Here is a 12,142-nt window from a genome sequence, read left to right as displayed (position 1 = left end):
GTAGGGAAAACCTTCCTCAGAAATAGGAACTGGTTCCTGTTCCCTCATGTTTCTCTTGCTTGCTTTGTAGACTTTGATGGAGTCCTCTACCATATTTCAAACCCTAATGGAGACAAGACAAAAGTGATGGTCAGTATTTCTCTGAAATTCTACAAGGAACTCCAGGAACACGGTGCTGATGAGGTGAGTGTGCATCTCTGGGCCTTGAGCCTACAAATACTGTCTTAGCATGGGCAATGTCCTTGCGATGTTGCTAACCCTTTGAGAAGCATCTGTGCTCCCATCTCATGCTGGCCAAAGGAGCAGCCCTGTGCCAACCAGGAGCCTCAGTTTGCTGGAAGACAAGACCAAAGTGTGTTCACACTCTCTTGTGAGTAAGAAGTCATCTTATATGACCCTACAGCCTGAAAGACACCACTAATTTTGAAAGTCCAAATGAGTCTGAGGCCTGACCATATAGAAATAGTTTCCCTGACTGATGTGCTGAGCCCAGGAGTGAAGGAGGGCACCCAGACAAATCCAGAGTCCCATGGTGCTGCTCTTCTGACTAATCATGCTTGAGAGCGAGTGATGGGCTCCTGCTGTCTGTGCAGACTTTGATTTGCAGACCAGTTCCCTTTTTGCTGCTGCTGTGTGAAGCAGTGGGTTCAGTTCCTGTTGAATGGGCCGGGGCTGCGCTGCAGAGGGCCATTTATGGTAGAAAGAAGGAGCCTCTCTGAGCTGTGGTTGGGTGGCGAGGCAGGAAGTGTGACTCAGTTCCCATGTCAGTTTTCAAATCTCCGCATGGTAGGAAATAGGGCTCACCCAAGGCTCTTCAGCAGGCTTTTGCCTCTGGGTGCCTGCCCTTGGAGGAAGACAAGGAAACCGCTCCATGAGTTTATTGTGAGTCTGGTGAGAAACAGGTGGTTTGAACCCAAAGTCAATTGCTGCAAGACCTACCAAAGCCAGAATAAATATGACTGAGTGTCCTGCTTTCCTGGTTCCTGGATGCAGAGCTTTCTAGGAGCAGCATTGCCTGCTACTGAAGGTGCTGCTGCTGGCAACCACGACAGTCAGGCAGCCCAAATGGTGGAGCCCTCCCAGCATGTTTAGCGACGATCAGTATGGTGTGTGATCCCAAGAGAACCGCTGTGGTGGGCGAGTGGCTGACACCACTGTGCACTAGCAGCCACCATGGTGGTGGTGGGCAGCTTCCCAAGCATTTAGAGGAAAATGGGATCTCTGCAGGACTGCCTTGGGAGTGCTTACTAAATAGAAATTACATTTTTAAATTGCCAGTTAGCAAATTGTTGCTTTCTGTGCTTCCCTGGAGATGATGGAGCTTGTTTCTGCTCCATCTTTGGTGAAACCCCCCTGTGAGGAGTGCAAAGTGGCGTTCCTGCTAAGACAGAGCATCTCCTTGGGCCACTGTAGGCAGGCTCTCTGCTGAGGGGAGGTTTTGGCATGCAGAGAGTCCATGCATCCTCTCTGTGTAGTAGCGGGTGTCATCCCAGGAGGGCCAGTTCTGCTACAGTGTTGTTGTGTTCTTCTCTGTGAAATACCTCCTGTTCCCGGCCCCCTCATTGACACACAGCTACGGCTCCGTAGAAAATTGCCATTGATGTAAAATTCAGCAGTGATTATGTTTGAAGAAAGGTTTTTGCTGTGCTGTAGGCGGCTCTGCTTCTGGGAGGCATCCAAGCTGCCTGACAGTCTCCTCTCCATCCCCATCTGTCCCATGCAATAGGCTGAGACAGAGCGGGCGATTGCCTGGCCACGCTGTGCCTGACCCCTGCTCTGAGCTTGCCTTACCTCAAGGAGAGGGACAGGGCATGCTTTGCATCTTCCTTTGAATCGGTAGAAGGGTTGTAGCTGTCAGATCTGTTGGGTCAAGCTCTGCTGACAGTTCTCCTTTGAAGGTATGAGGTGTATATGCAAGCGGTTTTCTTCCTCACGCAAGTTCAAGACTAACAAGAACTTTTAAAAGTTGCAGTTTTGAGTCCTGTCCTGCAGCGTGTTCCCTGTCAGTGGGGTTCAGGGAGCTCTGCCTAGAGCATGAGCAGCCAAAAATACTTTAAGCTGATGACTTAATATTTGTCCAAGTTGACTTAGACTAGGGGAGGCAGATGCTGTAATTTGATGTTTCTAAATGGAGACTGAACATAGCCTGGGCTATGCAGGAGGAAACAACTCTGATCGCTTGTGCTCTCAATGTTTAATTTCTTTCCTAGGTATTGAAGAAAGTCTATGGAAACTACTTGGTAAATCCTGAATCAGGTAACCCTGCAATAACATTTACTCTGTATGTGTGTGAGAATGTGATTCCAAAATTATCTAAGTCGCCTCAGAAATGCTCAAATGAAGGCTGCATTTCAAGAGCTTGATATCTGGGGCTCTCTGTATAATGAATGGCAATTTAAAAGGTGGCTCAGGTATGTCAGGGCTGAAGTAGCTTACAGCACAAGCTGTAATTCTTGATGCAGCCCTCCTCTGGGAAGCCTTTGTTCCTCACGGTTGGGGTCTTTGTTCTTCTCAAGAGGTGCTTTGTGAGACATAGGAAAACCATGGTTACCTGTGACAGCATCTCTTCCTACTCGCTGCAAAAACCTGGGAGCCGCTCAGCTAGCACGTGTGTCTGGGAGCTCGGAAGGGAGCCCCAGGAGTGTTGCCATGGGCATGTGCTGAGTTCAGGCATGGCTTCTGGCAATGCTTGGAGTGGGAGGCACTCTCCTCTGGGGCTTTTGGGAGAGCTTAAGGCAAAGGTGGGACTGTAGGTGTCTTTTTCCAGAAAACGTCTCTGGCTTCATTAAGGCCTCGTGTAGATTATTGAGGTTAGTGGCTCTCTCCCCAGGTTACAATGTCTCTTTACTCTACGACCTGGAGAACCTTCCCGCAGACAAGGACGCTATTGTGCACCAAGCTGGCATGTTGAAGCGCAACTGCTTTGCTTCGGTCTTTGAGAAGTATTTCAAATTCCAGGAGGAGGGCAAAGAAGGAGAAAAAAGAGCCGTCATCCACTACAGGGACGATGAGACAATGTAAGTGTTCAGCCAGCACAGGAGTCGGGCAGCTGTCAGTACACTCTCTGCTCCTGCTCACAGCTGAAGGTTGTGGTGGAAAGTCAGGAAATCCTACTGCTCTGTGCTTTGGCAGGGTAGTAAGGGCCTGTCCTAGGCTGTCAGAAGTATCCACTGAGGGTAATGCTCATCCCTCGGGCTGCAGGGATGTTATGCAAGAGTCTCTGTTAGTGGCAGCACTTGTGGCTGCATGCAGGAGAGGAACTGGCTGCTCCCAACAGAAATGTTTTGCTCCCTGTAAATACTGTCTTGAGGGAGGTGAAATTTTCAGCAGCCAGGCCTGTGAAAGGCTGTTGAATCTACTTGACCTTGTCACACAGCTGCTTCCTCATCCAGTTTTACTTCTTAGCATCTGTTCACAGCTGGGTTCTCCTTTCTCACCCACCTGCAGGTATGTCGAGGCAAAAAAGGACCGTGTCACGGTTGTGTTCAGCACGGTATTTAAGGATGATGATGACGTGGTGATCGGAAAGGTGTTTATGCAGGTATGGAAACTGAATTATGGGGAAAGGGTCTGGTCCTTGGTCCAGATGCCTTCTTGCTTGAAACAGCATTGCTGAACAAGCAGATGTTAGGCTGAAGTGAGCTCACAGGCAGTTTAATGTGCGTAAATGCTTTGCAGGGCTCCAGTCTGCCTGGGGATGGAAGAACCATGTTAATAGGCATAGGTGGTGTATTTTCTAATCCAGACTCTTACACTGGCCTCTTAATTATCAATGGTCTTGCTCGTGGATGATCAAACATGTTATGTGCTACAGATGGGAAACACCACAGTGAATACTTCACTATCCACCCTGAGGCCCTGTAGTGCAGCTTGCTGTGGTGTGGGGATCGCCAGCCAGCCGAGGAGCTGAGTGTGGTGGGGAGGCTGTAGAGAGTGCGACGTTGTGCTGTGCCTGGGATAGCGCTGAGAGTTGTCTTCACCTCAAGAGTTTGTTCCTGATAATGCTCAAATGCTGCAAAGCAACTCAGCAGCTTAGTGTGGCTGCTCTCACATGCTGCAATGGCCTGTCAAATTTGAGCTTTTCAGAGCTATGAATTTGCTTAGTTTGCGTGCTTGAATCAATAATGCCAAGTACTTCTGCACTCAGGTGCCCTTTGCAACTGCCACTTAGCTGGGAAGCATAAAGAGGCCTGTAATAAACGCTTTGCATGTCTGTCAGCGACTTCATGCAGCCTGTGGAGATTGAGACATTTGCTCACAGCTGGGAAAGGCTCAGTGCATGCTGGTATGTGTGTTTGTTCATGTCGCTGGCCTGCCTAGCTCACATTGTGTCTGCTGAAGCACCTGGATAGCCTCTTGCGCAGCCCCGGGGTGTCCCAGGGCTAGAGGAGCTTTAGTCTGTTCATTCAAGGGTGCCAGGCCATGCTGCTGACAAGCTCGAAGACAGCAGGTCACTGGCCCAGTTTGCTGTTTACCAGTTTACTTGTGATGGGGGTCATTCAACAGGGTCTGTTGTGATGGGAGTGTTATCCCGCAGCTCTGCTCTGTGTGTGCTTTAGCTATGGGCAGGGCATCTGCTCTAGCTTCGAGCTTTTCCCCACCAGCATATCCCAAAGCCTGCAGTTCAGCTTTATAGAACAGAGAGGGAGGTGCGAGGTGAACAAAACAGGGTTTGTGAGGCTCCTGGGGAGGTGGCAGGGCTTCAAGGCAGTGGCTGCCCCAGAGTCTCCATGTCCCAAATTCTTGGTTTTTACAACAGCAAACCCTGCTCCTTCCCAGCCACAAGAATTTCCACTCTGAGTCACACTGGCTCCTTCCCTCCAGCTATTGCTCTTGCATAATGAGCCAGCACGGTGGCTGCTCATCTGGGCTCTCATGGAGAAAATCTGACCATTAACTAACCAGTGAAGCCATTGGAACCATTTCACCCTCTGGCATAAGCAGGCGGAAGTGCAAGCTAAGCATTTCATTAAGGAAACCCCAGTGAACTACTTGGTTCTCTAAAAGGGGCCACAGATGCTCCTTGCCTTCCCAGGGTGAGCTGTGCTAAGAAGGGAGGAGAGGCTGAGGGTGCTGATGATGTGTAGATGGGGCTGAGGGTCAGTGAGGCAGAGGAGAGACTGTCCTGCCTTGAAGCAGGGGAATGGTGTCTGGACTTCGCCAGCCCCATGTAGGAACAATCCTGTAACTCCTGAAATGCAGAGCCAGCTCATTTCATGTGAGGTGGGAGTCATGCTGCTGTCAGAGAGTTTCACTGGTGGAAGGGATCTCCCTGCCTGGAGGTATTTTTTCAAGATGTAGAGAAGTGTTAGGAGAAGCAGGCTTCACACAAGCTTCAAACCCCACAGATCCTCTTAATGCTTAGGCAAAGACTTCTGGTGGGAGATACTTTCTCAAACAGCAGAGCCTTTACACTAGCTGCAATGGAGACCTCGCAGCCTTTCTGAGAATTTCCTTTCCTCTGGGGTGATGGGCACTGCCCACTTTTGCTGGAAGCATTGATGGTGTTGATTTTCTGGCAGGACCTGTGCTGTCTCCTGTGCTTGCTCAGAGGTGTCCCTTCCACAAAACGCCCGTGGCAGGAAGTGTGACACCAAAAGCCACACAGGCTGAGGGGCTGCGCTTGGGCCACGTGTAAACCCGGGACAGCCATGCATTTAGGTCTGGTTCTGCTGGGAAAAAGGATTGTTTTCCAAAGGTTTGGCCTGATGGACTTGGCCCATTCAGGGGAAGCTGGAAAACCTCCTGCTCGGTTGCCTTGTGGGAGTGGGGAAACCCCATTTGCTTTCCCAGTGTGTTGCTGGAGTGTCACAATGGGACTCCCCTTTGCTTTGTCTTGTTCAGGAGTTCAAGGAGGGTCGCCGGGCCAGTCACACAGCCCCACAGGTGCTCTTCAGCCACAGGGAGCCACCCTTGGAGCTGAAAGACACAGACGCAGCCGTTGGTGACAATATTGGCTACATCACCTTTGGTAAGCAGGCAGCTCTGAGGCCTGGGGACACTTGGGGAGGAGAGAGGTTCCTGCATGAAAAACAAAAAGGGAATTCACCCTCCCTGAGTGTTCGAGTGGGTCATTGGGGGCTGAAGGAACTCTGGAGTTGCACGCTGCATTGTCAGCCCACTTCGGTGTGTCCCTTTGCTGTATCAGGTCACCTCAGCTCTGCTGTGGGCAAGAAGACGTAAAAGTGGGCAGTGAGCCATTTGGTGTCTGCCTACAAAATAAGTTCAGCATTTGGGAGCACAGGAAAGGTGGCTTTGCTGTGATATTGTAGAAACTGGAGGTTTCTTGTGGGAGGTTGCATGTGAGGTATTTGTAGCTTGTCCAGCTGGAGGCACCCATGCAGTGCTTGATCAGCAGAGGCAATCAGAGAGCAGGAGCAGGGTAGTAAGTTCTGCTTCTTCAGCTCTGCCTCTTTTCTCTGGGCCAAACACTTCCATCTCTGATGACCCACTTTCCCCTGCCTGCAGAGGTGCTGGCCAGCAGAGTCATTGCTTCCTCCTGGGCAGCAATGCTGAGGGCTGAGCTGAGGAGTCCAAACCCTGCCCTGTTCAAAGGGAAAGGTCTCTTCCAGGGAAATTAGGGGTCATGGTTGGATGTGCCATTAGTTCCTGCAGCTCAGAGGTGGAGCACAGACAACTGCAGGGGAAGGTGAAGGTAGCACTGCCCTCCTCCCGTGCTGGGAATGGTGCCTTGAGGTTAGGGCAGCTCGTCAGCTATGGGAGGGCTGTCTAATGGCAGGTCTGGAACGGTGAGCAAGACTTCATTCTTGTTGAGATGTAGTTTCCCTGTTATCTGATCTGACAGTCCCAGGTGAGATCATCGCCCAGACAAAAAGGGCTTTCAGCCCATGGATCTGGGATGCTTAGCACAGCACCAGCCTGTGGAAAGAGCAAGCCATAGACCCCTGCAGTAACCAAGTCTGGCTCTGTCACAGTGCTGGCGAGCTGCCACACAGGGATCCACAACTGATTTCAAGATCCAAGGGCAGACTGGATCTTGAAATCGGTTAAGCAGCCTGGCCGCCCTTGTCTGCCTCCCAGCTCTCTCCTCCGCTTGCTTCTCCCAAGCACTGAAGTAGCGTCATGCAGTTTCCTACAATGCCGTCATCTCTGGGCACTTGGCCTTGCTTGCATCCTCCAGAGTGCACAGCTGTGTCCAGGCTGCTGCAGGAGATGAGGAAAAGTGCTGCTAAGCCCTGTGTTTAAAATCACAAGTGCTGCTGAATCTTGGTATATGTCACAGTAAAGGGCTCTTTGTAGAGAGCAAAGTAGGCATTTGAAGCAGCACACCCTGAAGCCTCCAGCACTGGAGGAACCTGAAGCCCTTTGGTAGCCTCAGGAGGCACTAACAGTTTGTGTCACCCTCTTCTTTCAGTGCTGTTCCCCCGTCACACCAATGCTGCTGCCAGAGACAACACCATAAACCTGATCCACACATTCCGGGACTACCTGCACTATCACATCAAGTGCTCGAAGGTACCCAGGGGACGAGATGGGACTAGGGGATTACACGGCAGTTTTGGCCCGTCTAATCTGGGTGCTGCAGGGAAGGAGCATGGGGCAGGGGTGCCCCGCTGAGAACTCACTAGGATCCAGCATTGCCCTCCCCAGTCATGCAGGGGTGGCAAGTGATGCATCATCACTTTCTACCTGCTTTTTGGCTCAGACAGTGCCTGTTTGCTTCCCATCCTAGCAGCAAATTTTTCCCTTTTGGATTTGGTTTCCTTTCTTTTTGGGAACAGAAATGAGGGTAATTGTTCAGAGACCTGGCTTTGACCAGGGCTCAGGCAGCAATTTTCACTGTTCCCTCCTGAACTCCCCTCATAGTACCCTGGCTGTGCAGAGCTAGGTGCCTTCTCAACAAGGAGCAGAAAGATAGCTCCTACCTCGTGTCCTGAAATGTCAGGTATGACAGGATCCTCGCATGTCCCCATTTTGTCCTAATGAAACGCAGGCCTATATTCACACGCGTATGAGGGCGAAAACATCGGATTTCCGCAAGGTTCTGAACCGTTCCCGTCCAGACGCAGAGAAGAAAGAAATGAAAACAATCACGTGAGTAGCAAAGCGGGGCTTGGCTCTCTGGGCTTCTCTGCCAGCCACGAGCTCGTTGCTTCTTAGCTTGGCCTACCCCCGTCCGGGGAGGACTGGGATGCTGTGGGGATGACCAGACCGGGGCCTGATGTGGGGGACCCCAGCTGAGAGAGAAAGGGGGTGTTTTGTAGTGAGGTCCTTGCCTGGGTGCCTTGAAGCAAAAGACTGGATTAGGGTGTGTTGGCCTCTCAGGACCCCTGTGCTCCCTTGGCCACGCTCACTCACTGCCTCACGTTTCCTTTGTGTGAGCTGGGTCTGTGACAAACCCTGTGCCGGCAAGTCCTTTCCAAAAGAAGGCTCGTATACAGCTCTGCGAGTGCTGGCATCTCTATTGTCCCCCCCTGAGCCCATGGTGGCATTGGTGGGGCTTTTGCCCTGTTGTATTAAAGCTGGCTCATCAGCTCTGGGGGCAGCTCCAGCTCATGGGGGAGAAAAGCCAGGTCCTTCCTGGGCGTTTGCAGGTGCTGGAGCAGGTTCCTGCAGCTCCTCTGAACCCCTGGCTGCCCTTGACCAGCAAGTGGCTGGGGCCAGGACCACTCCTGGGCTGCTGCATTGGCTGGCTCCCTCTTGTGAATAAAGCAGTCCAGAGCGAAGTGGGTGGAGGAGAGCAGCTGTATGATCGTGTTTCCCTTGGACCCAGAGCCCCTTGGTGTCCTTTTTCTGTGCGTCCTGGCATGTCCCCTTTGCGTTCTGCTGCGAGGAAGCGGGGTTGTCGCCTCTGTGAAAGCCAACCCCTCCCCACAGCCCTGTGACCTGGTTCTGCAGCCACAAACACCTGCGAGCTCTGAACCAGCGGTGCCTGCCTGGCTTTGAGAGCTCGGTGCAAGCGTGTATCCTAAAAAGCCCCATAGCCACTATGGGGCACCTCAGAACAGTGCCAGGGCCATGCTGACCTCTCTCTGCATCCTTTCAGGGGGAAGACGTTCACAACCCGTTAACACCAGGGTCACTGAGGCTGCCGTGGAGAACGAAGGTTGGGGCACTTGCTACCTGATAATCGTAGCTTTTAATGTTGCACCTCTGTGGGCTCATAAGGAATTCAAGCAATCGGGGTCTGTTTGTACGACAGTTTGGGGAGTAATCTGCAGAAACGAGCTGTGCTTGCGAGGACTCGATCGTTCCAAGAAACAAAACCTTAATTCCAGTTTGATTGACTTAATTTCTTTTCTTTTTTAATTTTTGTTTTTCTTTTCAAGCTGTTTCGCTTTGCAATATGTTACCAGAAATAAGTTGCAGTATTTCTTATGAGAATAATGCAATATTAACTTGTTTTCTTCTGAGTATTTGAGTTCAAAACTCCTGTATCTGAAGAAATACTGTTGGGGTTCATTAATAAAGGAGATCTTTCTATCTTAAGGGGTTGTGGGGCTTTGGCTTGTCAATGTGTAGCCTTGCCCTGGAAGGGGTGTTTGGAGTCACAGGCGCAAGGGGGATAATTACTGTATCCCAGAGCAAATACTTCTGCTAATCTCTGTCTTGGGGGCTGAAGTAGGGGTGCTGTACTCAGATCTAGGAGTAGCCTGTTGGGTTAGGGAACTCTGGGGCTGCACAGAGCAGGGTTCTCCTACCCTCAGCTAGCAGTCTGCACCTTTCTCCAGACCAGCATAAAACCATCTGCCATTGATCCTCAGGCCATGGTTGGATGCTGGAGAGATCCTTGAGGAGGGAGGGAAGCACAGCTCCCCAGATCCTCTTCCCCCCACAACAAGCAGAGTGGATGGCATCTAGTTAAGTGAAATAATTTATATAATTAAAAGACATTTTCATACAAAACCCCAGGCTTGGCCCCCAGATGGTGTGGACAAAGCAGGGCAGGCTAGATAATTACAAAGCACGCACTGGAACAGAGTGGTGCGACCCATCTCCCTCATCCCTCTGTACACTAAGCCCCCTGCCAGAGCCAGGACACCATCCCTCAGTTCCTAGCGATCAGGGCGCTGGACACAGAACACTTTGGCTTGGTGGTCGCCGGAGGTTGTCACCACAATGGAAGCGTCCCTGTGGGGAGACAGGGCTCAGAGGTGGGGCTGGGGGCTTTGGGCATCCCTTACCCACACCCAAGCCCAGCTCTGATCTGCCCCACTCCCCCCTGAGACCCTCAAGTCTCAGCATGGACTGGGTCTGTCCCCCTTCTTGGGACCAGAGCCCAGGGGCACGCAAAAGAGACACAGCTCATGATTTGAGTTCCTGAGGTGGAGACCCATGGCATCCCTGGTCCCCCACCCATCAGGGAAGGTGTCTAGGGGTTCCATGCTCACTTGTTGACGGCAAAGTCAAGGATTTCAGCTGAGTGTCCTCGGTACTCGCTGATCATCTTCCCCGAGCGGGCGTCCCAGAGCCGCACGGCCCCATCAAGGCTGCAGGTATATACCACGGCCGAGGTCTCCTCCCACAGCAACTGCACAATCCCCGACTGGGGCAGGGGGAGTCCATAGGGTGAGCACTGGGGGACACCCAGCAACTCTCAGGTCCCCTCATGTGCCCTCACCTCCCCCAGTGTTGTCTGCCATCCCCACAGATAGAAGAGCCACCCCCCCGGGCCAAGCTATGGGGCATATCCTCTGTGCAGGGACTGCAGCTGCCTTTGGGGAAGCCCAAGGGGCAGAGGGAGAAGCACAAATTGGGAACTGACCCCAGGAAAGCCCCTCAGTTCCAAAGGAGGTCTCGGATGGGCCCCCAGACACTCTCCACCCCAGGCCTAGGGAGAGGGACAAGGGCAGTACCTCGTGTTGGCACTTATGCCTCAAGCTCTGTGTGGAGAGGTCATAGATAGCCAGCGTGCCGTCCAGGTAGCCCACAGCAGCCAATGGCATCCTGCAGAGATGGGAACAGGCATTACATGGGCCTGGAGGAAGCAGGGATGAAAGCACACGAAGGATCAAGGTTGAAGGCAAACCCTACGCTGAGGTCTACAGCATATCAAGAAGACGAGGGACAAGCCAATGGATGGAGCCATGAAACACCCGGATCAGGAAACCCCAACAGGGCAGCGAGAGCCAGCAACCAGCCCAAGGTTCATGAGAGAGAAAATATCTGGTAGAAAGATCCCCAGCAGCTGTGTCTAGAGGGTATCCTGGCCAAACAGTGGTCCATCAGGCTAGCCCAGAAACCCAACAGGTTTGGGGGAGGACTGAGTAGCTGGTGTCCCTTGTCCTCTGTGTTACACTCAGGTGACCTGGGATCTCCACAGGCAGCTGGGGAGGATGGCAGCGACAGAAACGCAGCAGAATGAGCGCAAGGGGTGGAAATGGATCTGTTTGTAACAACCCCTGTAAGATCTAGCACAGAAGAGGGGCTGTCCCCACACTCACACGTTACAGAAGCCCAGCGACTCCACCGAGTTGGACTCTGCCTCCTCGCCCTCGCCAGCGGGGGCCTTGGGGGCCATGCTCTCCATCTTGAACACGCACACCACCTGGGCAGAGGGAGGCTGACTAGTCCCCAGGGGGAGGGAAAGGGGACCCCAGGGGTAGGGAAGGGGGCCCCCCAGTCGCACCAAGGTCCCCTTCCTTACCTGGGATCGAGCCTACACCCCCTGGACAGCAAGGCCCGACCCCAACCCTCAGCTCTTCTGAGCAAACAAGGAGAGGGGACCTTCCTTCTACGACCCCAGCAGGACCACCCCGCTACAGAACCCGCCAGTAGCTGGAAGCAGTAGGGCGCCTCCTTCTGGCTGCCGGTGGCCACCACAGGCTGCTCAGGGCCGGCAGAGCCCTGAACCACCCGGAGACACCGGCCTGGCCCAGCACCGGGGCTTGGGAGGCCGGTCCCCCAGCGCTCCTGGCTCTGCCCCCGCCCACACGGACCCACCTTGCCTGTGGCAGAATTGACCAGCTTGGCGTGACAGTCCACAGAGCCCGTCATGATCAAACTGCCATCCTGGTTGCTGGCCACACACGTCAAGGGGTCCTGGTGACCATCCTGGCCTGGAGGACGAGCAGGAGAGGCATGAGCTCCATGTGTCCTCCCTGCAGAGACCTGGTGGGCCTTGAAATCCACCCTCCTGCAGCCTCCACCTCGCCCGGCTCTGCCAGCACCCCGGTGGCAA

The 12,142-nt window shown here is 52.9% G+C and overlaps 2 protein-coding genes across 2 annotated transcripts in view; one reads left to right on the top strand and one right to left on the bottom strand.

Moving 5' to 3' along the window:
* Positions 1-9,450, top strand: part of ARPC2 (actin related protein 2/3 complex, subunit 2, 34kDa) — a gene marked incomplete at its 5' end in the record, with an annotated part of 10,452 nt that extends 1,002 nt beyond the window's left edge. The window contains 8 exons of the mRNA XM_010292819.1: positions 71-183; positions 2,211-2,256; positions 2,831-3,017; positions 3,448-3,541; positions 5,845-5,971; positions 7,376-7,476; positions 7,955-8,055; positions 9,008-9,450. Coding sequence (XP_010291121.1) covers positions 71-183; positions 2,211-2,256; positions 2,831-3,017; positions 3,448-3,541; positions 5,845-5,971; positions 7,376-7,476; positions 7,955-8,055; positions 9,008-9,032 — 794 coding nt within the window. The remainder of the gene's footprint in view (positions 1-70; positions 184-2,210; positions 2,257-2,830; positions 3,018-3,447; positions 3,542-5,844; positions 5,972-7,375; positions 7,477-7,954; positions 8,056-9,007) is intronic.
* Positions 9,451-9,819: 369 nt separating this feature from the next.
* Positions 9,820-12,142, bottom strand: part of AAMP (angio-associated, migratory cell protein) — a 4,157-nt gene continuing 1,834 nt past the window's right edge. The window contains exons 6-10 of the mRNA XM_010292818.1: positions 11,905-12,020; positions 11,406-11,509; positions 10,818-10,908; positions 10,353-10,507; positions 9,820-10,092 (exon numbers count right to left, since the gene is read on the bottom strand). Coding sequence (XP_010291120.1) covers positions 10,017-10,092; positions 10,353-10,507; positions 10,818-10,908; positions 11,406-11,509; positions 11,905-12,020 — 542 coding nt within the window. The 3' untranslated portion in view covers positions 9,820-10,016. The remainder of the gene's footprint in view (positions 10,093-10,352; positions 10,508-10,817; positions 10,909-11,405; positions 11,510-11,904; positions 12,021-12,142) is intronic.

Source organism: Phaethon lepturus, unplaced genomic scaffold (assembly GCF_000687285.1).
Source record: "Phaethon lepturus isolate BGI_N335 unplaced genomic scaffold, ASM68728v1 scaffold43188, whole genome shotgun sequence".
Classification (NCBI taxonomy): Eukaryota; Metazoa; Chordata; class Aves; order Phaethontiformes; family Phaethontidae; genus Phaethon; species Phaethon lepturus.
The sequence above is the reverse complement of the archived record's forward strand: the minus strand, read 5'-3'. Positions and strand labels throughout refer to the sequence as shown.